The sequence below is a fragment of the Phodopus roborovskii genome, unplaced genomic scaffold, assembly GCF_943737965.1.
Source record: "Phodopus roborovskii unplaced genomic scaffold, PHOROB, whole genome shotgun sequence".
Taxonomy (NCBI): Eukaryota; Metazoa; Chordata; class Mammalia; order Rodentia; family Cricetidae; genus Phodopus; species Phodopus roborovskii.
This window is the reverse complement of record NW_026126525.1, coordinates 4,947,401-4,974,993: the sequence shown is the minus strand read 5'-3', so window position 1 is coordinate 4,974,993 and position 27,593 is coordinate 4,947,401. Positions and strand designations below refer to the sequence as shown.

Below are 27,593 nucleotides of genomic sequence, written 5' to 3'. Positions count from 1 at the left end.
TCTTTGCCTATCAGTTTCTCAGTTACCTATTCATTTAACCTGTGTGTGAGCAAAGCTGTCATCTAGGGTGTGACTAGACCGCACAATGCAGTATGCCTCTGAATTTACTTAAGCTGCTTCTAGAAGGCTGAGTGTTGGCAACTAGTGCAACCAGTGAAGTAAAGAATGAGGAGCGAGTTAGAAAGCACCTTGTTCAAACCTAGGCTGCTCTTTGCGCCTGTTTTAGAATTAATGATGCCACCCACGTTTACTGAGTTACTTAATCACTAATACTAAAATCTAAAAACAGCTCTAGTTTTCTATTTCCTGTCTCTCCAGCTGGATAGTGAGCTAGGGAATGCTCATGCCTATCTCACTTTTTTCTTTTTTTAATCTTGCATCTGGAATATCATAAATACTCGACACGTTTTTAAACTGTTAACTAATTTTCTGAAATCTGTTGTTTTGTGTCTTTGGGGCTTAGGTTTCTCAATTTTTCCTTCACTTTTCATGACCTGCTTGACCTGCTCATTTGTTTTTATTTTTTGCTGTAGACACTTCTCTTTGTTGGAAACTGGCTCTTGCTGGGAGTGGTTTGGATGAGATGCAGGATGCTCATGCTTGCATCAGCACCTCCAGCTCTGCCAGGACAGCACCACATAACTGCATTGAGACCTGTTACATCACAGCTGAGTGTGTTAGGGACCTGTTTAGTTTGCTTTCTGTCACTGTGATAAAATACTGATCAAAAGCAACTTGGGGAAGAGTTTATTTGGTGTGTATTTCGTGGTCTTGGTCCATCACCAAGGGAGGTCACAGCAGGAACCTGGAGGCAAGGGGTGAAGTGAGACCATGGGGGATCATAGCTCACTGGCTTGCTCAGCTGCTTTCTTATACACTCCAGGACTTCCTGCCCAGGTGTCACTGCCTACAGTGGGTGGTCCTCCCACATCAATCACTAATCAAGAAAATGCCCCACAGGCTCATCTACAGTCAGTCTGATGGGGACAGTTACTCAGTTAAGTGCCCCCTTTTCCAAGTGATTCTAGTTTGTGTCAAGTTGACAAAAAATAACCAGCATGGTGACCTTTCCAGTGCTGTTATTTGTAGTAATGTAATAAAGCCTATGATTTTCATTGAAAACATGGCTATATAAATATTCTTTAGTTAAGAAAAAGGTATGACTGTGGATCTGAATGTAAAAAATAATCTTTACTCTAGAGTTAAGATATAATATGTGCACACTTCTATGTTTTAAGCATAAAATATTCTCATAGCCATGTAGTTGTGAATGATGAGTTTCATATCTATTATTCAAAAGAATGCTTTTCTTTAAAAATATTTAGCTTTAGGTAAGCTTGATGTCTTGGTCAGTGTTCTACTGCTATGAAGAGACACCACGACTCAGGCAACATTTATAAAAGAAAGTATTTAACTGGGGGCTTGCTTACAGCTTCAGGGAATGTGGTGACATGCATGTCCCTGGAGTTGTAACTGAGAACTTGGGGCGGGCTGAGGCATGGGGTGGAAGGAGAGGTGGCTTTCCTCCTGACCCTTGTAGCCCCTTCAGATGGTTCCACTTCCTGGTGGCCGAGCACTCAAATGTGAGAGCCTATGGAGGTCATCCTCACTCAAACCTCCACACTCTAACCTCCTCCCATGAAGTCAGAGAAGTGTAGGGTCTTGATGCATTTAGTTCTTGAGTAACTGAATCCTGCAGGTGAAACTGTACCAATCAAAACAGATTGTCAAGATTGTTCTGGGTGAAAAGTCCACTAGGAAAATGCTGAATGATTGGGTTGCCCATTGTGTTTGGTGCATCTCAGTGTGAGTGGGTTAAAGCTAGTGATATCAAGACTGTCCCGATGCTGGCCCAGGGGACTGAGGGCCGTGCTTGTTCACAAAGAGCTTCCAGCAGTCCCTGATTCAGCATGGACCCCGTTAGCCTTTGACTCCCGGCAGTGGACATGCAGCTTCAGCTACTGCCCTCACAGTGGTGCAGAGTTCCATTGCTACTTGCACAGCAAGATGGGTCTGCCTGTTGTGGGAGGGGTTATTTCTGTTGCTGTGATGACAGTCCCTGACAGAAAGCAACTCTGCTGAGAAAGGGGTTGTTTAAGCGCTCAGTTCTTAGTCAGTCCACTATTGAAAGTGAGTCAAGACAGGCTCTTGAAGCAGCCTGCCACACCCATATTGGGAGCAGAGAGAACGTCTGCCTGCTTGTGCTCCCCTGCTCTCCTCAGATCCGTAGTCCAGGATCAGTTAACATAAAACAGTCCCCACAGGCCAGCCAGTCTAGAATTGCTAGATCCTCTTCTGAAGTGATTGTAGGTTGTGTCAAATTGCCAATCAAAAATAGCAACCATAGTTTACGGCCTTTGGGTAGAGCAATGTTACCAAGGGGGCATGGATTCACTTAAACTGCATACTACACATAGCACACACAGCACACACACACACACACTTTTCACTATCTCCTTTGCCTTTGTCACAGATCCTTGGTGTTACTTAACCTCCCTCCCTTTGTATTTCCTTATCCCTCCCCAGGTGAGTTGCCCCCCCCCAGCCTATTATCCCCATTTTCCCTCCGTGGCACCTTTGTCCCAGTAGTCCCCTCTCTAAAGCTTCTTCCCCCAATACTTCCCTGGTTTCCGTGGTTACTCCAGACGATATACTCATATCTGAAGAGTAGAGGTAGAATCTGTAGCTAAGAGAATGTGAAGTGTTTGTCCTCCTGGGCATGTGCCGGGGAGTGGTACAGCCAAGTCATGTGATAGAGCTGATTTTAGCTTTTTGAGAATTTTCCACGTTGATTTTCATAGTGGCTGTACCAGTTTGCAGTTCTACCAACAGGAAACTACAGTTCTCCGTTCCCTACATCCTTACTAACATTTGTTGTCAGCTGTTTCCTTCCTTCCTTCCTTCCTTCCTTCCTTCCTTCCTTCCTTCCTTGTTTTTCCTTCCCTCTCTCCCTCCTTTCTTCCCTCCCTCCCTCCCTCCCTCCTTCCTTCCCTCCCTTCCTTCCTTTGTTTTGTTTTTCAAGACAAAGTTTCTCTGTGTAGCAGCTTTGGCTGTCCTGAAACTCTGTAGACAAGGCTGGCCTCGAACTCACAGAGAGGCCTCTGCCTCTAGAGTGCTGGGAATGAAGGCACATGCCACCACCATTTGGCTCTGTTTCCTTGATTTTAGCCATTCTACTGGGGTAAGATGAAATCTCAAAGTGTTTTAATTTGCGTTTTCCTAATTGCTAAGGATCTTGAACATATTCTGAGATATTTCTTAGACATTTTTATTTCTTTGGAGAACTCTCTGTTCAGATGGCTGGCTTAGTTTTTAATTGGGTCATTTATTTTCTTGACTTGTTTTGTGAGTTTTGTATATGCTGGGTATTAATCCTTCACTGGGTGAATAGCTGTCACAGATTCTCCAGTCCGTGGCTTCTTCGTCACTTAACCGACTTTTTTCTTTGCTGTATGGAATGTTTAGTTGGGTGAGGCCCCATCTGTCATCCTTGGTCTTACCTCCTAGGCAAATGGAGTTCCTTTGAGAGAGTCTGTTTCCACCGATGTCCTGCAGGGCTCTGCCTACATTGTCTTACAGTAGTTTTAGCATTCCAGGTTCCAAATTGAGCTCTTTGATGCATTTGGGTTGATTTTGTACACTTTGATAGAAATAGCTCCATTTTCAGTGTTTGGCATGTGGACATCCCCTGAATCTGAGGAGTTGGGGGTCATAAGAGGGGTTAGAGTGGGAAAATGGTAACTACAGCATTAACATGTGAAATTCTCAATAATGAAAAAAAACATCTAGTCCTCACAGAAGGAAAACTTAAAGGCAGTAAAAGCAAGACTTTTATACACTTGGCAGTTGAAGCAGCACAGACCCCATGATCTTAGACCTTCTCTCTTTGCATTCATGCCCTCTTTCCCTTAGACCTTTTCTCCTTGCATTCATACCCTCTCTCCTTCCCCATCCTGAATGTTAAGTTGTTGGATTTGCACCAAAGACTGCTTCCCTACTGGCTTTGTAGCCCACTAAGTCTGACTACTCTGTAGATGAAAAATAGGAGGCAGGAACTGTGGTCACTTCCCCACTGCCCTTACTTTGCCATATCCTTAACGTTGGATATTCAAAGTCAGTTTTGAAAGACAGACAGATCAGCTGCTGTTTGGGCCTCTGTCCTGAGGAGAGATGCATCCTTGGTTATACTGCCTAGTAAACTGAGTAAAGAGATGCAAAATCTAGTATTTGTCCCATGTGGTGTAGGTCAGTAGCCATAGAGGTCCAGTTTCTGTGTCAGATTCACTCTAACCTCACTGCAGAATGCATGGCAGTTATCTTAGACTCAGTTTATGCATTTCCAGGACCCACCACTGCCAGAAGTGTCTTTATCAGTTTTCTGGTGTTCCGAGAAAAGTATATGATTAGGCAGTCTCAGTGAATTGGGCAACTGCAGTACATCTTTATTGTAATAATGTATGTGATGCAATTATAATCAAACGTATGTGATGCAACTCAAGCACCAGGAAATAAGTTACTTAAAAAGCTTTACATTTTACTGTATTTTCACTACTGGTCTGACAAATTTCAAGATATTTATGACACTTGCATTTCCATGGAATTGCGTGACTTGAGAGCCAGGAGCATCAAACATTTCTTTTAATTCTCTGATCCCCAAAGAAGAAACAAAACCTCTTTCTGCATTTGTGAAATGGAGATGATGAATGACATTGGGAAGATAGAGTTGATATATGTCAAAGCTTAGATGGGAGTTAGGAACATAGCGTGTTTAATAAGCATCAGCTGCCATGGTTATTAATTTTCATGCTGTATGGACATTGAACACATTCTGTACATACTCTTAAGCAACTGACATTTTATAAGGTGGGATTTTCTATGCTGAAGATTAAGCATAGGTTCCCACACATGCTAGGCAAACACTCTACCACTGACCTACCAGCCTGCTCTTGATAAAGTGATGACCTAAGATGTTTTCCTATTTCCATATTAGCAAGGGAATAATTCATTTAATGAATGTAGGAAATAGCGATTGAATATCCCTGGCACTTCAGAGATTTCAAAATCCTTCTTTCAGGAAACTACTTAAAATGCCTCTTATAAAGTGGGAGGTGGTGTTGAGTGATGGCTGAAATATGCTTGGATGGGTGGGGGTCGTTCAGGGGATCCCTCACTCCATACAGAATCACAGAACATGTCTTTTGTTTTTGAACAGGCTTCTGCATGTTTGTACTGAGCTTGGTGAAGAAACATTACCGCCTGCAGTTTTATATGGTGTGTATCAAGAGTTTTCCATAGCTGTGCTCATCCCTTTCCTGTACTTGAAGAGTTAACAGTCAAATTAGCTAGTTAATGTCTTTCCTGAGCCCAAAGAATTTTTGAATTTTTTAGGATTCATTAGAATCAAAATGTTGAAGTTGAAAGGGTTTTGAGATTTAAAACGTACAGCCATCCGTATGGTGTTCCTAAAACATTTTAAAGTATTTTCAAAGAAAAAAAAATATAAAGGATATGTTTGACTTCCCTAATTGTGGGAAATCATTTCTGGGATAGCTGCTGAAGCCTAGCAAGTGTGTGCCATGTGGTTTTATTGACGCTGACCTTGGACACTGACTGTTGGCATCAGCACAGTGCAGAGCATGTGCTTCCCTGGCTGTCACGTCAGTCCTGGGTCACCGTTGCCGGAGGTACTCTGTGCAGTGGAAACAAGTGGTCTGTGTGTGCTAAGATCCATTGCTTTACACACTAGACTTCTCTTTCTCCTAAAGCGGAGCTAATTAAGAGTCTAACATACAATGCAGTCCTAAGAGATACAAATTCAGGGTCAGCAAGGCTTATTTCAGATTGGATCATACTCCCCACTTGGGCATTTCTTTAAGAAAACATTCTACAAATTATTATTGCTAAGAAACTTGTAGTATTTTCTACATTTCTAATTTCAGGTGACCCTACAGTAAAATCTTAATGAAATCTAAGAACATCAAGACCGATTGGAAGTAATCAAATCTCTTGTTAGGAAGTTGGTTCTAGGATCCTTGTGAATAACAAACTCTATGCACGCTGGGCCAGGACTGTTTTGTTTCTCTGTGGCCCACTTGTTCCCTCCTGTGCTCTTTAAATCATTCTAGTTAATTACAAGACTTGACATAATCAAATCCTGTGTAAAATAGTTGTTACTTGGGGGAATAATGACACGATAAGTCTGCACATCTTCATCCATGTGTCTATGGCTCCTGCATTTGTGGGTGTAGGACTTACTGGATACAGAGGGAGGGACAGCTGTAGAATATAATAGAGCCAGTTGCCTATTGAAAAAAGTGAATATTTTAAAGCAACCAGTATAAAGTATTTGTTCCTTTAAGAATAGAGGAAAACAACCAACATAAAATATCATGCTGATTTGAGAAAACATGTTTAGGAGTAAATAAAAATCTGAATTAGCTGAAAAATTACTTCGTAATTGCCAATCAGATTTACCAGATACATCAAATGACTGCTTTTGGGTCACATTCTGCCCATAGTAATTGTGCTAAAAGTCACGAAAACAGCCATCAATCATGATAAGGGGTAAGGGAAGGATGGTGAGGGAATGATGGATGAGGCAAACGGCATAGGACTTTAAAATTTTGAGGTTGCATAATGTCATTGATCAGACCTAGAAAGACCAACTTTCAGCCTAAGAAGATGGAACATAGACAGCCAAATCCCGAGTGTCAAGCATTGGGCTCGAGAATCACTCTTTGCAGGGGAAGTTGTCAGGGAACCCAGGAAAGGCATGGAGCTGGAGTGTGGTAACTGCGGAGCACTCAAAGACTACCGCAGTTTCCACACAGTGAAGCAACACTGTCAACCCTCAGTGACTTAAATGGGGTGATCCAAGGTGCTTTATTGCTCTGTGTTCTTAAAAACTTAATAGTATGTCTCACTGGCATTAGCATTACCTTTATAAATTACAATTATTTTGCTAAGCGTTTCTGTTATTTCAGGGTTTTAGTGGACAATGTGAAGAGTGTAATTTACTAACTGCACTGTTTTGTTTGTATGACCTTACCTTACAAATTTTGATCAGAAGTCATGGCAGAAAATTTGTGTTTCAAAATTGCTCTTGCTAATTGGCTGTCTGATGAGCTGTGTTTGCTAATTTTTGTGTTGTTGGGCTATTAACAGTTCGCATGGACCCATGTCACTTTACTGATAACCGTTACTCAGTCACATCTTGTCATCCAAAATCTGTTTGAAGGCATGATATGGTAAGGGATTATGTTGTGTTATGCTGCATTCTATTTTTATGTCTTGACCCTTAAATCCCCTAACACCAGGCAGTGGCTTTCCAGTTTCAACTGCAACATGGAAACCACTTGATGTATCCCATTAACATTACTGAGTCTTACTGTTTGATAACTGAAAAAATACTTCATTAATGACTGCAGACCTTTGTTTTGGTTCCAAGTAAAATGCAGAGAGCCTTCCTCAAGACCCCGGTCCATTTTTCAGATGCTAATAAACCCCAGTGTTATTTTTAAAAACAAAAGTTTAGGTGTTATTTACATGGAATGCAAGAAGTATGTGAAAGTTTGCTTTCAGTAAGCGGGTTGGAGAAATGTCACCTTTCTCCAGGTGACAGTTGGCAGATCCTACTTCCCTTGCGGGGAGGAGCAAGCTGGTAGACTGTGTATGTGCAGAGCTGTTTGCTCCACAGCACTGGGGTTGCAGACTCAGCATTTTTTTAAATTAAATGTAATCCAAAATTAATAATTAGAAATGAGCTGGAATGGAGAAAGACGTAATGGGTTCTGTATATGCATATAGATGATGAAAATAAGGGCCCTCCCTCCCCATCCATTGCAGAGAGTCACCAACTGGAATATTTTATAGCTAACTGGAGTTTTGCCAGCTTACCAAAATGTGCATGCATTTGTGTAAACAATTTAGTTTAGGGATGGATGTCATATAAAACCTTTTAATTGAGGGAGAAGTATGGCTTATATAAATAGGTTCTGTAAAGTTATCAGAGTTCAATACGGTCATAGGCTAAGGTTATAGGATTAAAATTAGTAATTTTCCTGAAAGAGAATTTGCCTTAAGAGTTTGGGGTGTGCTTGTCACTTCAGTCTCTGGCTGCATAAGTGACTTGTTTTGCATTTCACAAGGCTGCTCTTGTGATGTTTTTTTTTTTCAAGTTGTTCCTTATAAAATTAAGTTTTAAATGTTTGTAACTATAGCAGTTGGTTATTTAATGGTTACCTTAGCAGCGTTCTCTAGGTGTCTTATTTAGTGATAGTTTGTTACACCTCCTGGCTGAGCCAGCGAGCTTGTGTGATGTTTCCTGCTTCTGCCAGGCCTTGCCATGTGCTGTGCTCCAGTGTGTCGTCCATTGTGATCTAAAGGGGCTGTCATGTGGGTTCATTCTGAGCTGTAAACTTTGCTCTTTTACCATAAGACTTTTCTCTGCTAATGTTTTAAAGGTTCCTTGTTCCAATATCAAGTGTCATCTGCAATGACATCACTGCTTACCTTTTCGGATTCTTTTTTGGAAGAACTCCTTTAATTAAGGTAATGGGAAATGTCAGGAAGAAGCCCCTCCCATAGGCAGAAAGCCAGACCACCGATTTCCAGGGCACCTTGATGACAACCTTTTGGTGTTCTTGCATACTTTTGGTTTCCAGGGAACACCTAGATGTTCCCGCACGCGGCAGCTTGCCACAGTGCAGGGGAGTGAGCTACCAGCTCGAGAGTCCCCTCTGAGTTTGCTGTCATGTATCCACTGGGGGTGTGGGGGTGTGGGGAGGTTCCATTTCCCTCTGCTGGTGTTTTCTCTCCTGGCCATTGATCAGTTTTTAACCCACTCCCAACATTGCCACGGCTAGCTACGCTGTCCTTTACTCTTTACTAGTTTCTGTGTACTGTCGTCCCGAGACTCCCAAGCTTATTTAAATATAAACGACTGGAGGGTCTAAAGCCAAGGGTGACAAGTGAGACAAGGGAGGAAAGCACACATCAATAGCCCTGCTGTTTTGCCTTAGATTTTGGTTGTTTATGGACGGTGGGGGCAAGGAAGTGAATTAAATTATTCAGATCTCATTTGGGGCAAGAAAGAAACCAGTTCTCATGAAAATCCAACCTTTCCTAGGCCTGGTTTCATTTAAAAAAAAAAAAAAAAATTTTTTTTTTTTAATGTCGGGTCTTCCTGTAGGAATTCAGGTTTCTACTGAGCTAAGTGTCCAATAGGAGCTCAATTTCCATACTGAGTCAAGCGTCCAATAGGAGTTCAGGTTCCATATAAGCGTCGAATAGGAGCTCAGGTTCCATACTGAGCCAAGCGTCCAATAGGAGCTCAGGTTCCAACTGAGCCAGGCATCCAATAGGAGCCCAGTTCCCATACTGAGCGAAGCGGAAGCAGTGTGGGAGGAACTGGAGTATGACCCATGAATGAGCCCGGTGCTGTTGCCAGCCATGTGACCAAGTGTGGTCCTTGAGAGCCTGGGTAGCATGCCTCTCAGTGCCTCCATCAGATGTCTTCCGTGGGCACCACACAGCAGCAGGCCCAGCTGCAGGGCTGCTGACAGGCTTGCTGTGCACCTCTGAAGGATTTCTAGAGCTGCAGCAGAGCAAGTCAGCATGCCACGGCGCTCGGCTGGTATGAGATGAGTTCTGAACTACCTGCTGGAAGACTGAGACCCACCCTAGGGCGGGAATACCTGTCAAGTGGTTTCATCAAAGACGATTATTTGTGTAATATGCCCCGGAGATTGGGCAATGGCCTCGTGATCCGGTGTGAGTCAGCTTGAAGCCTCTCTTAAACCATCAGAGGACACTTTGAGTCCACTCGATGGCACTCATACAGACACGGGGTTATCCCAGGGGAGGTGTGTTGGTTCCCTCTCTAAGATTTGTTAAGAAACCATCACTGCCCAGCTAGCAGTTTCTCAACTTCAGGGTAAGAAGTCTACAAAGAGCATCCCTTTCCCCTGAGAGCGCTGCTCCTACCAGCCCACTTGTCAGATTCATTTTAATTCTTACCTTCCATGGCAACTTTGTCAATTAGGAGCACAACTCCAGGTTTCTGTCCTATCTCATATGCCACCAAGTTCCAGACTTACCTCCAGATTTTAACTCTCTGAATGTTTTGTTTACTGGGAAATAATAGCCAGACTGTGAAACACACCCAGTGTCTTTCCTCAGAAACACGGTATGTTCCTGCTTTTTAAAGATAGACATAAATATGGGGATGGGCACATAATTCAGAAGGAAAGCTTGTATGTCTTGCATATTAGGACTCAGCTGAACACAATAGTACAAATTTGTAATCTCAGCACTTGAGAGGCTGAGGCAGGAGGGCTGCAAGTTCTTCACAATGGGACCCTGTCTCCCTAGCCTACCTGACAAAAAGTGACAACCTGGAATGTCAAATGTCTGTGCCTTGTTAGATTCCTTCTGTTCTCTGGTCAATAGCAGGTCTGTGTGGGATGACTAACAGTCTTATTCCAAGAGAAGCATGCAAGTCATGAGAAAACTATTTCAATATTGAATTTATAGCCCTTTGAAAGAAAAAAAAAAGAACTTGAAGATAGATATATTACAACACATCACACGTTTGAGGGGCTACATCACACAATTGAGGGGTTGCATCATGCATGTTTGAGGGGCTGCCCTGCGTTGGATGCTTCCCAAGACACATGCTGAGGTCCTTCTTGACATGACCATGCCATGCACAACTGGAGTTTCAACCCATTCAAATAAAAGGAAAGAGATGTATAGGGTGTTGGGGGACTCAATGAAGCATGCCCGTTCCCTGGTTTTGTGCATGTAATAACTCTATCGTATCTGGCCTCTTTTAGCTGTCTCCTAAGAAGACCTGGGAAGGATTCATTGGTGGTTTCTTCTCCACAGTCATATTCGGATTCATTGTGAGTTTTACTGGGATTTCACTTTTATTTATACTCTGAAAATGCATTGTTAGATTTTAGCCTTTTCTAAGCCTACAAAACCCACAAAATGCTAGTAATATTTTTATTAAAACTTAGTAAATGTGCATATGGAGTCATAAACTTAGTAAACAAGCACCTAGGCACCTGTAGTTAGTCATTCTCTGCAGTTTGATTAGTGTGGGTTCAGAAAGAACTTTGTTGAGAAGTGAGAGCCACATTTCCCCTTAAATATAAGACAGGCTGCCCATCCCCACCAGTACATCTGCAATTTAACCCCTAAGACCCATGGAACATCTCTGAAGAGGGGGAGGAAAGATCGTTAGATCCAGAGAACCAAGATGTCTGCCACAAGATAGTGTCTTCCATATTTGCCATGGAGCTGCACCCACGAAATCTTAACAGTGATCATCTAAACAAGACCTGCACAGTGATGATGGGAGATGTCATTCTGTAAATATGTTTCTCTTATTGGTTAATGAATAAAGTACTCTTGGCCATTAAGAAAGCAAGATGGGCAGGACTAGGAGACCAGGAGGAGAGAGGAAGTAGTAGGGAGGAGATTCAAAATGTAGGACCGAGAGAGAGGATTGCTAGGCTCTCTCTCCGGTAAGATAAGACCATGTGGAAATACTTAGATTGATAGAAATGGGTTAATATTTAAGACAGAGCTAGCCAATAAGAAATGCTAGTAACAGGCTAACAGCTTTATATCTAATACAGTGTCTCTGTGTGTTATTTGGGGCTGGTGGGAAAAACTACTCGTAACACAGTGACAACACTGCTTGACATTACAACACACTCGAGAAAAAAAAATGCAAAATTTTACTGTTTGGGAACTCAAAAATTTAAGTCTGTAATAAAAACAACACAAAGCTTTGCAAGAGAAAATATGTAAATAATTGTGGCATTGTCCTATGTGGACAAACTACCCCACTATTTAGTTTATAAACGTAATTCATTCTGAATGAAAATTCTAGTAGAATTTGAGAATAAAGCAAGTTTTGAGGTAGAATGTTAGTAATCATTGATACATATAGAGGATCCAGTCCCACTTAAGGTTTACATGTCAAAAATAAAGCCAAGTTAAATAATGCCATAAGAGTTTATTTAGAAATTCTATATGGAAAGCCCCGTCATTGGAAGAAGTAAAGAGCGAACCCTGAAAATGTAACATACAAACAGATAAGAAATTGGCTCATTTGGAAACAAAAGCAGTTAGAATCTATTCCTAGCAGCATTGTTGAATTTCTGCTGTTGTTGAGAAAACAATAGAGTGCCCAGAAGGGAAACAGAATCAAATGTAGAATATGTTTTTATTTATCTCCCATTTGCATGGCTAAGGTGGCTAATTTTAAAGACTGCAATGATGAATAATTGAGTCAGGCATCCTGGGCTGGTAAGGGACAGTGGTACCCTTCACCTGCACTGTCTTGTACTGTTTGCTTAGTGATTTTTGTATCACTGATGAAATTAACACAAATCTATGTACAATAAGGGCACCTGCACAGCCCATATCTTTATAATGCACTCCTATCCCGTGTCTTTTAAAGCCCTGCTAAGAGTAACTATGTAGAATTTTAAAAAGTAAGGTCTTGGGCTGGAGAGATGACTGTGTGGGTAAAGATACTTTCTGTGCAAATCCTGGGGACCCAAGTTTGACTACCCCATAGTTCACTTAGGAGGAGGAGAAAACTGACTCTACAGAGTAGTTCCCTGGCATGTGCATACACACCACGGATACACACTTAGAATAATAATAAGTAACATGTAAAAGTAAGATCTCCCATGAGGCTCTTTCAAGACCACTGTATGGAGATCTCACTACTTTTAAAAATTCTTCTGTTCTCTGAAGTTTTTTTCAGGGTTTTTTTTCCTGGGACCCTCCTGACCTAACTGTGTGAATACAGAGTCAAATGCCAGCGCAAAGACACTCGGCACCTGGCTCTATCCTGTGGCTCTCTGCTTCCTTTTACTGGGGCAGTATCTCATGGATTCTTACTTTGTTCCTCAGGCTGCCTATGTGTTGTCCAAATACCAGTACTTTGTGTGCCCAGTGGAATACAGAAGTGATGTCAACTCTTTCGTGACAGAATGTGAGCCCTCAGAACTGTTCCAGCTCCAGAGTTACTCCCTCCCTCCATTCCTAAAGGCAGTGCTGAGACGGGTGAGAGCCAATGGCTGGCATGTGTGATTGGAGACCCATCACTCCCAGCTGAGTTTCCCTAGAAAGTGGTGTCCTGGTGCTTTCCTCCAAAAACATCAAATGGGTACTAACATTTCCAAGCATGTGTTTGTACACTAGGAATTTATTTGCATAATGATTTAAAAATACTGATAGCAATTTCTTTTATGTTTTTAAAAAGTATTTTAAAATAAAATTTAAAAATAAATATGAAGATTTTTATGAATAAATGGATACAGGTTACTCATATGATTTTAGTAAGTATAAAACTTAAGACTCATCAGTTGAAAGAGTCCTTGGTTTTTTTTAGGGGTTATTATTATTATAGAAGTCTTCTAAAAATGAGTCTTCCCATTGCCACCAAACATCTGAGACCTCATTCCTCCGTGTACTCCTAGATAGGCTCCTCCTGTATGTTGTTGCATCATTAAAGTGGGAAAAGGTGGGCTGGTTAGTTTTTACGTGGGAAGAGGGAACCTGTGGGCTTGTCCTGTGGGACGTTTTAATTGCTGATAGATGGAGGCGAGCCAAGCCCACTGTGGGTGGTGTCATCCCCAGGCAGGTGGACCTGAGCTGTATAAGGAAAGTAGCTGAGCCAGCCAGGCGAAGCAAGCCAGCAAGCAAGGTTTTCTCCAGGTGCCTGCCTTGACTTGCCTTGATGAGGGACTGTAAACTGTGAGCCAAATAACCCCTTCCTTCACAGCAGCAGAACACAACCAAGGATGCACAGTAACTGTGTACACATGCATGTTTGAGCTCGTTGTACTTCAGACTCACATTAACCTACAAGTAATTTATCTCTGAATGCTCAATATTTGGTTTTAAACATTTTTTTTTCAATATCCACGCTTCCTGTTCCATGCTATAAAACTTAAGCTGGTACCAGTCTAAAGTTTGGAGCAATGTTGTTCTTTCAGAACAGATCCAAAATTTCCTGGGATGCACATCTTTCATGAGCTGCTTTTAGTTCATAGCTACTTAAGGCAGAAAAGAGCCATACCCTTAAAAATACAAACTTCTGTTCAGATGATTTCTCTAAGTCTTCTGTAATCATTTTGTTCATGCTCATTTTGACATGTTTTGTTTTGTTTGAGACAGGGTCTTACCATGTAGCCCAGGCTGACTTTCAGCTCAAGGTACTCCTGTGTCAGCTTACAGAGTACATGCCACTACCCCTTGACAGTACCTTAAGAAACTTATTTCTGAGCCGGGCTTTGGTGAAGCACACCTTTAATCTCGAGTTCAGCTTGGTCTACAGAGCAAGTTCCAGGACAGGCAAGGTTACACAGAGAAACCCTGCCTCAAAAAGGCAGTTCTAAAAAGAGAAAGAAAAAGAATTTTTTTTTTCCTGTTTCCATAGCTTTCAACTTAGTTTTTTGCAACAAAGACTTTTTGCTATTTCATTATTTAAAGTTAGTGTTATAAAATTAAAATAAATCCTATGGTTTTAAGAACAAAGTACTATGGCCAAAAGAGCAAAAGAGAGTGTGAATCTCCCATGCAGCTGTTTCCTGAGTTCCTGCCGAGCTGGAATTCTACCAGGTGTGATACTGAGGCTGTGGTGTTGTGCAGGGAGTTGGCACAGGGCATGGAGACTGCCAATGATGACATTTTTCTCTTGTGGTCTTTAAAGCTTGAGAAGTTAACAGAAATGTGGCCTGTTTTGACCTCCTGTGTCTGCCACAGTTCCGGGTTATGGGGCAGGAATAAGTACAGTGTTAATGCAGCTGGCTCTCTCCACTTTTTCCTCCTTAGGAAACAGTGAGCTTATATCCCTTCCAGATACATAGCATTGCACTTTCAACATTTGCATCGCTCATTGGCCCATTTGGAGGCTTCTTTGCCAGTGGATTCAAAAGAGCTTTTAAAATCAAGGTATGCTTGCTTTTTTTTTACATTCTCTGCTGCATTGCTATTGTAATGTAAGTAGGAGCTATATTGTCATTGGGATGTGGTCCACAACTGGCCACACTAAGCCCATGGGAATCAAACCATCCCTGAAATTTGTTTTAGCCTCGCAGCCATGCTACCTGGCTGGTTTGAGTGTTTTCTTGTTTTGGTGAGTTTGGCCATGCCATATTTATTTCTTTTGAAAAGTTCTAGCCTCTTTGGGAGATGGAATGTTGCCTTAGTGGCTTCAAGACTTTAGGCATTGCCCAGGCTCACTTGAAGGGTTCTGACTAAGAGCTGCTCATCCTGTTAGTTTGGGGTTACCAGGCTTTCTGTCATGTCAGGCTTTGAAGAACATTCTTCCGAGTCCCCAGCAGTCCACAAGTTAACTGTGTTCTCTGGGGTTCGGGCAGTGCATCTGCAGAAACCTCACCACCTAGCCTCTCATCAGGCTGTTTGCTGGGCGAAGATGTTGTCAATGAGCCAGCTGCTGTGTTCATTTTCCCCTCAATGCAGAAAGAAGATTGTTTGTCCCCGGAGTGTTTTGGATAAACATGAGTTAGAAATGCTTGTGCATCTGTGACACACTGAGGCAGCTCCCACACAGCTTCTGCTATGCAGTGGCATAGGCAGTTACAAATTAGATAAGCATGGCTGGTAGACTTTTTAATTTAGGAAAATTACATTAATGAGAAAAAGTGCTAGATTTAATTATATTTAGTGTTATTTCAATGTTGTGGGCCAATTTGGAAATCATGAAACTGTGAGTGGAGATTTGAAAAATAACATTTTTATCTGTTGGTTATATTCTCATTTATTTGTATTTGATAGAAAAAAATAATAGTAAATTTGTTTTCCTTATAAAGTCTGTAATACTGAAAAGACAGGTGATATTTTTGCACATTTGTTTGTTTCTGTAGGATTTCGCAAACACCATTCCTGGACATGGTGGGATAATGGACAGGTTTGATTGTCAGTATTTGATGGCAACGTTTGTGCATGTGTACATCACAAGTTTTATAAGGTAAGTTTTTTGTTAAAAACAAAACTTGTAATTACATGATTCTTTTGAGATGCCATTAAAATTAACTGCTTGAATCAATGGTAGTTAATGTCGTCAAGTTAAAGGGAATTGTAGCTCTAAGTAGTAGGACCCAATCTTCATTGTTTTGAATGCATTTGAGCAACTTACAGGTAGTGTATACACCATGATTGTTATCAGGACTCAATTAAAAGACCCAGCTAATGTGGCTCATGCTAGGTTCAGAATACAAGCAGATCGAATTTCTGAACTGTGTGGGCCTTGCACTGAAACGCTGTTATGGAAGACAGTTCATTCAGCCCAGTTATTGCCTGAGTGAGTGTCTGTGACCTGCCATAGAGTGCTCTAGGTATGAATACAGCACAGAATAAAGCAAAGCCGTCCCCCACTTCCCCACCCCTAACCTCAGCTTCTTGCTGAGAGATCAGAGGGTCTGAAGTAAGAAATAAAGAGGTAACAGTGATGGTTTCAGCTGACAGGGAGGTTACCGCTGGGTGTGTGAGGGGGAGGAGGAGGTGGCTGTTTAGTAGGTGGTTGGTTGTTCTTGTTACTAGATATTAATGGCTCACATCTGCCCTGCACCGGCAGTTTTAGCACCATTGTAACATGTAGTAGCATGGTGATTGGATCTCCGTGGTCTCCACTTGGGCCGGGAAGGCCACGCAAAATATGTTTTCGTCAGAGTAATTTAGAGGGAAACTTACATTTAGAAATTCATTAATGTACACTTAAAAGTACACATCCATATTAGTGTGAGAATTTTTGTATTCATCTTTTGGGGGGAGGGATGTTGCAGTCTTAAATTTTACCAACTTCCCCTTTTTAATATTTGTTTTCTCCTTCATTGACTTATGCTCATCTTTTCGTTTCTTTATTTTTTTAAAGTTTAATTTGTTCTTTTTCTAGCTTTTGAATGTTCCAGTGTGCTCATTTCTATCAGTCAGTTGCATAGGCTTTTCAATTTCCTGTATCACCGTCTCTTGACACTCAGGTTGTTTAGAAGTATATTGATTGATTGCCAAACAAATGGAGACTTTCTTGTTCTTTCTGTATTGGTATTTGCTTTAGTTTCAGTGAAGTTGAAAGAGCCTAATTTTTAACCCTTGCTTCATGGCCCAGCACATCATCTTTCCTGGTACAGTTGGCATCTGCACAGAAGCAGGTGTCCACCTTGCAATTAGTAGATGTAATATGTGTCGGGTGTAGTGCTACTAAGTGCTGTCATTTGAATTGTGAGTGCTTGCTCTACCTAAACAGCGCTGTGGGGTGTCTGCCCATGGTCACAAATTCTTGCTTTCTCTCCTTTGGTAGGAACGTGTAAGTTTTAAATCATGTCTTTTGAGGTTGTATTGAAATACAGTGACATAGCATTGTTGTTTGTGGGATCCCTCAACTTGGTCACCGTGTCACCATCTTTCCCCACTTGTCTGGCTGCCTGCTCCATCGCATGTTAGGAGGCCGCAGCGGTGGCTTCCAGTTGCTTAGAGATAGCAGTCCCTTGTGTCATTTCCAACAGTGTTTTTCTTTTCTGGTTTTGTTATTATTTTATGACCCCCATCAATTGACTTTGTCTTTTTGTAAGGCATTTTCTTGTTGATAGAGTTTGGCATTAGTAATTCATAGTTAATCCCTAAAAATAAAACTAAAAAGCAAACATCAAAAGCTTTATTTTTCAGGCTTTTAAGGCATTTATCTTGTACTTTCTCAGAGGTAAAGTCATGCTGAGCCATGTGCCTGCCCTCTGAAAGCAGATCCTTGTCCTATTTGGAAGGCAGCAATGCCCTGGATCCTACTCCTGGAAACCCCTGCTGATATTGCTTTCCATTTAGCTGAACTTGCTGGGGTGGCTCCTTTCTCTGTGGGCAGCTGCTCCAGGTTATGCCATGGAATGTAACAAGACAAGCTGGGCTGTAATTTGAGTGGACTTTGGCTGTGAGGGACACATGGCCACAGGTTTCTGCCAGTTATCCTTGAGACATAAAGTTGACTGATGTAATGGCTGCTCTGTGCTGTGGTTTTAAGTCAAATATTTTTTCAGAATAAATTGTGTCTCTGTCCATCCCCATTGTGATAATTCTAAAGAAGACATTTCCTTGTCCCTACGATTTCCATTTCTTACAATTCTGGTTTTAAAAATTGTGTTATAAATAATTTACTTACCTGTTTTTAATGTGTGTCTCAGAATTCTGGCTATCCAACATATTTTGCTCATGGTATTTTCCAGTTAGATTCCACCATTGTTCACACGTGTAACCCCTCTAAACGTGCATTGGTGAAGATTTAATGATTTAATGACAATAATTATACACATATCTTAAGGTGGTAGGTTTGGGGCTTTTTTTTTTTTTTTTTTGAGATACAGTCTTACTCTGTAGACCATACCTATACTAACCTGAATCTCACTATATAGTCCAGCCTGGCTTCCAACTCATGGTAATCCTTCTGCCTCAGCATGTCCACTACTGAGCTTATCGGTATAAGCTACTATGTCTGTCTTATTTCCCAGACCATTGTTTTAGAAGTGTACATGCAGGATGTACATGTGCTTAGCTCTCAAGGCCAGGCCATGCGAAATCACATTGCCATGGCTGCAGCAGTGCTATCAGAAGCTAGGGTGTGAAGGAAGAACTCTGCCTGCAGTTTCTCTGAGCTCCTTGTCCCCCAGCTGGGTCGCACACGAAAGACCCCTGGAGCAGAATGAGTCCAAGGAGAGAGGGGTGGTGGGCTGGGTCATGGCCCAGAGGCATGTAGCTGTTCCCTGGGCCCGGGCCCCTTCCTCCTGCATGGGCTGCTGTGGTGGATGGGCTGGAGGCCAGGGCTATCCTTGGCCTCTGTTCAGAGAGCAGAGGAGCTCTTAATGCTATCTGCTTCTTGGCATTTCTCTGGGACTTTGAAGAGGGCACCAACACCATGGCACATCTAGGGTAGGAGCTTTGGTGCAGGACTTTAGTGTTTTGTCTCTCAGATGAATGATCATAGTCCCCCGAGAGTCTAGTCTCTATGAGGCTAAACATTTTAAATTTCTTTTTGTGCCCTCTTTAGGGTTTGTCCTGTTTCTCCTGGCCTGAGGATTTATTGTTTGTCTAGTTGCCCTTAGATCTCTGATCTGTGCCTGCTGATCCATTCCTTCCATGTCTACCCTCCTGCATCTCCAGGCATAGTCGTTCTAGCCCTTTGCTGCCCTGGACACGAGCGCTGGGCACTCATGGGGATCTTGTGGAGAGCTGTCTTAGTTCTGTAGCAGTGGTTGCTTAGCCCTGAAGAATGGGTTCTCAGGAGTTCACTTAGTCCCTGTGTAAAAAGTGTGACCATGTCTTCTCTGCTTCCTCATCAGGGGTCCGAATCCCAGCAAAGTCCTCCAGCAGCTGTTGGTGCTTCAACCAGAACAGCAATTAAACATCTACAAAACGCTGAAGACTCATCTCATTGAGAAAGGAATCCTGCAGCCCACCTTGAAGGCGTAGCTGCCCTGAAAGGATGGACTGCCAAGGAAGAGCTCGCAGGACAGCTCTGAAGTCCTGCACTGAGCTGGCAAGGGGCTAAAAACTCGACAGATGCAGGTTTTACAGATACGAATGTTTCTTTCTCTGAAATTACTGTGAATATTTAACAAACACGTGATCTAAGTGATGAGAGCGTAGCAGCTGCCCACCTAGGAAAGATCCTATACTTTTCTAAGATGTGCATTCCAAAGTTAACGTCTCTGCCCTCACTGCTGGGTTCCATGGTTCGGAGACTTGTGTCTTAGAGTCAAACACTATAAATTGAGACCCTCTTAGGGTTGTGCCTGGCAGTGTGACCTTTTGCACAAACGTTGATCTTTGCACTGGGAACTGCCTCACTGTAGCCCGTTGCTTGCTGCAGGCACTTGGGGAGCCAGTTCTCTGGGACTTCCTCCTCTTATAGACTCAAGTATTTCTGAAGAGCTGAGTTAGATTAAAAAAAGAAAGAAAAAGAATTACTGTCCACTTTTTTTCTGTTTTCCTTTTTTTTCCTTTTTTGGTTGTTTGTTCATGGTACTGGGGATGGAACCCAGGGTCTCACACACCATGCAGGGACTCCACTTCTGGGTTCTGGTCAAAGACGATAGTCTGCTGAGTGGAAATGTCCTGATTTTAAGTAGTTTCAAAATTTGGAGCCTAGAGGCTGAAACCTATGCCATTATCGGTTTGTTTAAAAGCGGGTGTCAGAAGCCATTTCTGATGAAACTTCTTAAAAAACATAACCAACTTCTCAAGAGACACAGAAGTGGGTCCCCGGGGGCTGCAGGCACAGTCACCCAGTGGCTCAGTGGTAGCTTCCTCTTTTCTTTGTTCCCTGTGCACTGATTTCATGGAGTCCCAGGAAGCAGGCAGGGGCATGGCTGAGGTGGGGCACTGCATGGCAGCCCAGGGCCAGCCTGCAGCTGTCTGTACACCTCACCTGAGTAAGAGAAGAGTCCTGTCCAGAGACCCAGGCCCTGGCCAGCTAATTCCCTGGTGGTAATTGCTCTTCCCATGACATCACAAAGTCCAAGAGTAAAAATCAAGCAGAAGTAGTAACCATTATGAAGAAAAGCACATGAATGCCACACCTTCCTCATGTGGGCCGAACATTATAACCAGACTAAAGGAAACCTCTTAGCCCTAGACATAAGCTCCTGTTGCTATGTGCACACCATAGCCATACTTAACATAGCAAATGTGGGTGACATTCACAAATCACTTAGTTTTCCCACATCAGTGTTCAGAGGGGAGAAATAGATACACTGTAAAGGCTATTTTGGTATTGAAAAGTGTAAATATTTTGTCTAAATTAGAAATGAATTTCAGTTATCACACATTTCCTTCCTGCTGTAGACATGCCCGGGTTCTGAGGATAAGCCTCCAGCCATGGTGTGTGCCAGCCTCACACAGGGTATGTGGTGAGCACAGCAGACAGAGACCCTCCGTCCACAGAATGTGTGGTCTCTGCTAAGGTGACTTGTGCCCCAGGGCTGCATTGAGTCTGCATCGTGTCCTGCCTCTGCACAAACCTTCGGAAAGCACTGGCACGGGCAATCACTTCTCAGTGGGGCCGCCTGTGAGTTCATTCCAACCTCCCCTGCTCTGTCTGTCTGTCCCCACTGCCTGCTCTGCTTGTTGTCAGTAAAGAGCCGCAGGCAGCACAGCAGCACAGCGAAACCTTGTGATGGGAGCATGCAATGGCAACACGGCAGTTGGCACACTCCCCTCACCCACCATGTTCCTATGGGAGACAGCATTACTTATTATGTATTAAAAATCAATCTTCTCTTAAACAAGGGATGAAACTAGTAGGACTGTTGGGGTTACAGTAAAAGCTTTTCTGAAACAGACTTTTAGATTTGGGTATACATTTGGGTATGATGCCATATTAAAAAAAAAAACAAATAAGTTCTTAGTTTTAACAAAGCTCTGAAGATTAACATTTCTAGCCTACTTTTATAGCATGTATATGAAAATGGACTATATTTTAGCAACCAATCAGCAGAAGAGCCAGACTCAGATCAGCATTACATTTTCACCAGAAGAGGCTTCAGCTAATGTTGTGATGTGGTGGACAAATGAGGACTAGGAACGTCTCCAAGTGCAGTGATGACCATTGGGAACCTGCTGCTGTCTGGTACCCATCACTGGGATGCTGATGTCTCCTGTTCTCCTTATGGTGGGTGGCACACGTGCAGTCACTGAGATCAAAGACCATCCCCTTCATTTGTGCCCTTCTCGCCTCATTTGCACTTGGGTTTGAACAGAGGTAACAATACCTAGTTCAATGAAAAGGAAATGGAAGCAACACTGTATATATACTGTATATGGGTGAAAGTTTATGCTATGTGTCAATCAGTTTTCTGACTCTTTTTACTGAAGCTGAGATAGAAAAATAATAATAATAAAAGATTGATGGTATTTTGACTTTGCTGTGCCACTTTCTCATTGGAGGAGCATTCTGCAAGCGTTGGGCTTCTAAACAATGAGCTGCCTGCTCCGTTCTCACTTGAGTTTGGACAGCCCCACCCCTTGCACCAGAGAGGTGTGCTGATTAGACAACATGAAGTGGCCCCTATGTGTTGAGGGAGGAGTAGCCCGTTGGTAATAGTGCCTGTGCCTCTACTACCGCCCATATCCAGTGGGAAAGGGCAGGCTGGCAGGGCTGGGCCAAAAGCCAACAGGTGCTTTGGCTGTGTCTGCTCTGGTGGGATTAAGTACTTTTTGAATGGTAGGCAGCCTTCCCCTTCACTTGAGCAAACCTGGAATGCCTCCAGTAATCCTGCTCAGCCCAGTGCATCCTTCTGGAAGCAACAACACTGCAACTTAGAGTTCTCTGCCCTGCTCAGACCGATGCGGGGATGAACAGAGTGGCAACAGGTGCAAACCTCAGGTTCACGGGAGACGCCGTTATTACCTGAGCTCCTTTAAGAGTCTCCTTCCCTTTTTGGACCTCCATGGAGAATGGGCCTATGTATTTTGGAGACGAGGGAGTTGCAGCAAAGAAAATCAGGTCTAGACAATTTTCCCTAACCCAGTAGCCACTCTGACAGCCTGGTGTCTTTACTCACACAGGGGTGTTGTGCTTTGTGGAATCATTAACACATCCAGGGCCACTTAGTGAAGATTAGTGACAGGCACATTTTGTGACAACAGCACAGTGTTCTCCAAAAGGAGCAGGGAGAATCAGTCCACTTTCCTAAAGTGTCTAAGGGATATGGCTGATAAAGGGCCTTGTCTTCAGAGAAAATCCCCGAGACAGACATGCTGTCCAAGTAACTGGGGGAATGGAAAGCCATTTTATCCTCTTTAGTGGGAGATGAGGGCTCCATGCCACTTTCCTTCCAAAACCATAAGGTGTGGGGCTTTGGGCTGTTTATAAACTCCAAGTCTTTTTCTACCCTGGGTCCATCTTGAGTTTAGTGGATCCCAATAGATTTTAGCCTTCAGAAGTGGCCCAGAAGAGTGCTAAGTTTGTGGAATAGTATGAAAAAAAAAAACAGCCCTGTAAATATATTTTTCATTAGATAAATCCTTCCAAAGTTCTGAAGGAATGAGAGAACCAGAAATTTCCAGTAGTCCAGGTAAGATGGACATGTTTCATTGGTAAGCCTTTTTCTCCCAGAAATTATATCAAACTATAATTTACACACCAGGCTGTTATCCTAGCACTAGGGAGTTAGAGGTAGAAAAATCAAGGGTTCAAGGTCAGTCTCAGCTATGTGGTGACATCCAAGACAGCGTGAGTCTCTGTGAGAACTTGCCTCAGAATAATCACAAAAGCAGTGTTTTATGTACCAGAATGTATTCAATCATCACTACAGGTGTCCATTTGCCATTAATCCTTATTCTGATGCCCAGCTATGTTGACCCTAATGTGCAAGCCTGTACCATTTGCCTTCTGTGGGCATTATGTATTCATGGTTGTGCTGTAACATTTTTACATGCATTACTACTTTCCTTTTCATGAGTACTGAATTTGGGCAACTCATTTGCCCTTTGATAGGCACTTGTATTAATTCCAACATGGGGCTTCTATGACAATGGTTGCTCCCATAGGAGAGCAACTGAAAGAAGAAAACTATGAAGATGCTGTCCTCCAGCCTCTGAATTGGCTGGGGTAGGGGAGATAGGGTGGTGGATTGCTGTTTCTCACAACTTGGTGTGGAGGGGGTGAGGGGGCAGAGAAGAGAAAGAGTGAAAATTAGATATGGTTAAACTGTCCCTTCTGGAGTCCAAAAACTTCAAATTTACAGAAAAATCAGAGAGCAGAGGAAGGCAGGATAGCAAGACATCCCTTAGGTAGGCCCAACCTTTCCTACATAGGGAAGAAAAGTTCATGACTCAGCACATAGATGGGGGTCTTCACAGTGGCTTGGTACTAGAGACTTTAACAAGAAGGGAACATTCTGCCTCTTAACTGCTTGAGTAGGAAAATTGAAAGACTTAGCTACTTTAAAAGTTAACAATGTGTCCTTGATATATCTTATTGTCATGGTTAGTTTTTTGGTCATCCTGACACAAGCTAGAGTCACCTGGGAAGCGGAAACTGGTAGGCAAGTCTTTAGGACATTTTCTTGATGAATGAGATGGGCGGCCTTAGCTCAGTGTGGGAGGTGCCCTCCAATGGCACCTGAATTGTGTGAGAAAGCAGGCTGAGGGCTGGAGAGATGGCTTGGCCACAAAAGGCTAGGCTTACAACCAAGAAAGACAAGGTTGAGCAAGCCAGTAAGCAAAATTCCTCCATGGCTTCTGCATTAGCTCCTGCCCTGACGCCTCAGCGATGGCCTTCGATAGATACACTCTAAGTAAGTTGATAAGCCCTTCCCTCCATAAGTAGCCTTTGGTAATGGTGCTTTATCACATCAGTAGACAGCAAACCAAGAGACAGACCAACCAAGCTGACAGGAAGGGAAAAACTAAGGACAAGCACCCCATGCCCCCTTTTTTTTCTGTCATAGACCTATGTTCCAGCTTTCATTTCATTATAGATGCTTTTCTAGGGAGAGATTTGCTTAGACTTAAGTCAGACACAACTACAAGTCCCACTTTGACAATTCTGACTTATTTTTTTTTTCTTTTTTTCCGTGAGGAAGGGTAATGAATCCTAACTTAAATATATTGACCTTGGATGAGGAGTAGAATCTTGTAATGCTAAAAAAAAAAAAAATGTCAGGAAGCCTAGGCCAAAAGGACTTGACCAAAGTTCTAGGTGGAGATATGTTCTTCTAGCTTCCAGACAGCAAAGGGAAAGACAAGAGCTTTACACTGACCACTGGGTTCGCCATTTTCCACAGTAGAGGATACTTGTAGGCACCAGGAATAAGTCTACTCTAAATGACCTGAAATTCCAGCCTGATGTGGTGGCCCTGTTCCTGTAATCACAGCCCTCCAGAGGCAGGAGTCAGGGATGTGGGGTTGAAGCCAGTCAGAGAGACCTGTGAAGGGGAAGAAAAAAATACATTTGGGAGGGTATATTACTGTTAAGAATATCCATTCCTACCATCCCTGTGCTGAACTTGGCACAGGCTAGAGTCATCTGAGAGGGTAGAGCCTCAATTAAGAAAATGTGTCCAGATGATCAGGCTGTAGGCAAGCCTGTGGAGCATTTTCCTAATTAGTGACTGATGGAGGGCCCGGCTCATGGTGGGTGCTGACATCCCTGGGGCTGTGATCCTGGGTTCTATAAGGAAGCAGGCTGAGCAAGCCATGGGGAGCAAGCCAGTAAGCAGCTCCCCTTCATGGCCACTGCATCAGCTCCTGCCTCCAGGTTCCTGCTGTTAGTATTCAGGCATCTGTACTGTGTCTGTCCTTGGGGTTCTGACAGGATATGCCCTCAGCTGCTGCCACTAAGAGCACCTCCTGTGCACATTCACATGTTCCCTTTTAAAAGGGCTCTGTCTACCTTTCCCTCCCTCCCTCCCATTCCTCCTCCCCGCTCTGTCTGTCTCTTCTCTTATGCCACTCCTATCCCCAGAGGCCAGTCTCCCCTCTCTCCTCCCCTCCCCCACTTTTCCCATCCACCCTCCCACAATAAAAACCCTCTCCCCAAGCCCTGTCACATGGCTTCTTTCTCTTGCTCAACGCTTTTTTAAATTGCAGCACCTGCCCAGTTTGAGTTACTGTCACAGCCTTTCAGTGGATTGTGTTTCCATCACAGCAGTAGTGACCCCAACTAAGACAGCTCCCCAACTCATAGTTTCTGAAGGGTGGATACCATCTTCTCAGTAAATTGTTCATGAAACAATATTTGACAGGAATGTCGCTGTGGTACTCACATAGCTAAGCCCAGGTCAGCTGGGGAGTCATGTAGCAGATGCTGTGTTGGCAGACTACTCAGGAAAGGCTCCTGACCTCGGCTGGAGTTGGGGTGATGGGTGTGAAGAACAGGGTAACCAGGAAAGCCCAGGTAGGAGCAGAGGCTGTGGTACTCAGCAGCTGCTGGGACAGCCTACCACTGTCCTCCTTTATACTGGAAGATAAAGATACCGTCTTTATTTTGGAAAGTGACCTGTCCCCAGGTCAGAACTGTGTTGTAATAGGAATAGTGGTGGCATGGAAGAAGTGTGGATGGGGTGCTGCTGGTCCCTTTGAAGGAAGCCCCCTGGACACCCGCTGAGGGGGTGGGAAGAGGGGTCATAGAGCTAATATGTTGTGTATGAATCCTCCCCATGGCTATCCACAGGAGCAAACCATAGAGATGTTGGTACATTGCTGGTAGACAGATGAGGTGTGTCACTTACACAATGGACCTCTACTTGGCAGTGAGGAACGCACTGATACGTGCCACACCATGGATGACCAATCACAAATATCTCTCTATACAGACACACAGACACAGATGCTCAGTTTTGGTAGTTGAGATGCAGTCTATAGGGCTGGCGTCTGGTTAATCAGTCCAGGCTATCCTCAAACTCGTCTCAGCCCAGCTTCAGCTTCCTGGGTGTTAGGATCACAGCTATAAGCCACCATGCTCGCTTACTATGGTACCCATATTATGGGGTGTATAAACAGGCACCAGGAGGCATCCAGCCTGTGGATTGGTCCTGCAGGGCTGCTAGCTGCCCCCAGTGCTGACCTGTAACAGGTGCAGACAGCGAGGGCTGTCTGCTGGGCAGGGTGGAAGCAGGGACATTGATGGATTCAAACATAGGTTTTCAGGCCTGGATCTAGGTACAGGAAGGCTCACAACCCAACAGCACACGCTCTGATGTCTAGGAAAACTACATTCAAGCTGAAAGCAAGGCTTCCTTAGTGGCTGCCTCACCAGGCGTGCTCATAGGAGTCCTGCACAGTGGTAGACTGGATGAGTTGACCTTAGGGAGATCAGACAGTGATCTGCTACAGAGTGTAGCAATGGGAAGGTGCATGGAAGGGCTAGGACAACCACTGGGACCAAGGACTCAAACTGCAGTCAGGAATGTTGGGAGCTTCATTAACGTTTCTACCGAGGAGAACTGTCTTGGGGCAGGCAGAAGGCCTGTTGGGAACAAAGGACAGCTGTGCAATGGAGAGTTGGGGATACAAGACACCACTCAGGGTTGTAGTGGGCCTGGTGACTTGATAAGCTCTGTGGAGCTGCTGGGAAGCAAGCTCATAGCACCCAGTTTGAGACTCACAGTGTTACCAGCCCCCTCTGCCAGTGGGAAGGAGTGGAAGAGCCGCACCTGGACAGAGGAAGATGTCGTCTGAGAGGGAAGAGGACAGGGAACACACGAGGCGGCTTTGTATCGTGACTGTTTAAAACAGTGCCAATTCAACAGAGGGTCAGAATTAGAACAACATGTCATGAAAATGAAGACTGCAGAGCCCCCCAAAACCCAGAAATGAAAAAACAACACCCTCCAACACACACACTGGCGGAGAGTATTTCACTGAATTTTAACAGTAGGGCATGGGAAAGTCCCTGGAAGTTTAATTGGAGTTGTTACGTATAAAGGCCAGGCTCTCACAGGGACATTCTAGAAGAGGGTTTTTGTCTTCCTTGCTGCAGGCTGAATGTGTATGAGCCACAAGGGAAAGCAGCGTCTTCAATGTGTGTTCTTCCTCGGTAGAATGTTAGTTTGAAT

General features: G+C 43.5%; 1 protein-coding gene across 1 annotated transcript in view; it reads left to right on the top strand.

The window, feature by feature from the left end:
* Cds1 (CDP-diacylglycerol synthase 1) overlaps positions 1-21,951 on the top strand; it is a 59,147-nt gene extending 37,196 nt beyond the window's left edge. Inside the window, exons 6-13 of the mRNA XM_051198643.1 lie at positions 5,213-5,271; positions 7,165-7,247; positions 8,463-8,550; positions 10,836-10,904; positions 12,937-13,089; positions 14,863-14,982; positions 15,918-16,021; positions 19,374-21,951. Of these exons, the coding sequence (XP_051054600.1) occupies positions 5,213-5,271; positions 7,165-7,247; positions 8,463-8,550; positions 10,836-10,904; positions 12,937-13,089; positions 14,863-14,982; positions 15,918-16,021; positions 19,374-19,503 (806 nt within the window). The 3' untranslated portion in view covers positions 19,504-21,951. The remainder of the gene's footprint in view (positions 1-5,212; positions 5,272-7,164; positions 7,248-8,462; positions 8,551-10,835; positions 10,905-12,936; positions 13,090-14,862; positions 14,983-15,917; positions 16,022-19,373) is intronic.
* The last annotated feature ends 5,642 nt before the right edge of the window (positions 21,952-27,593 follow it).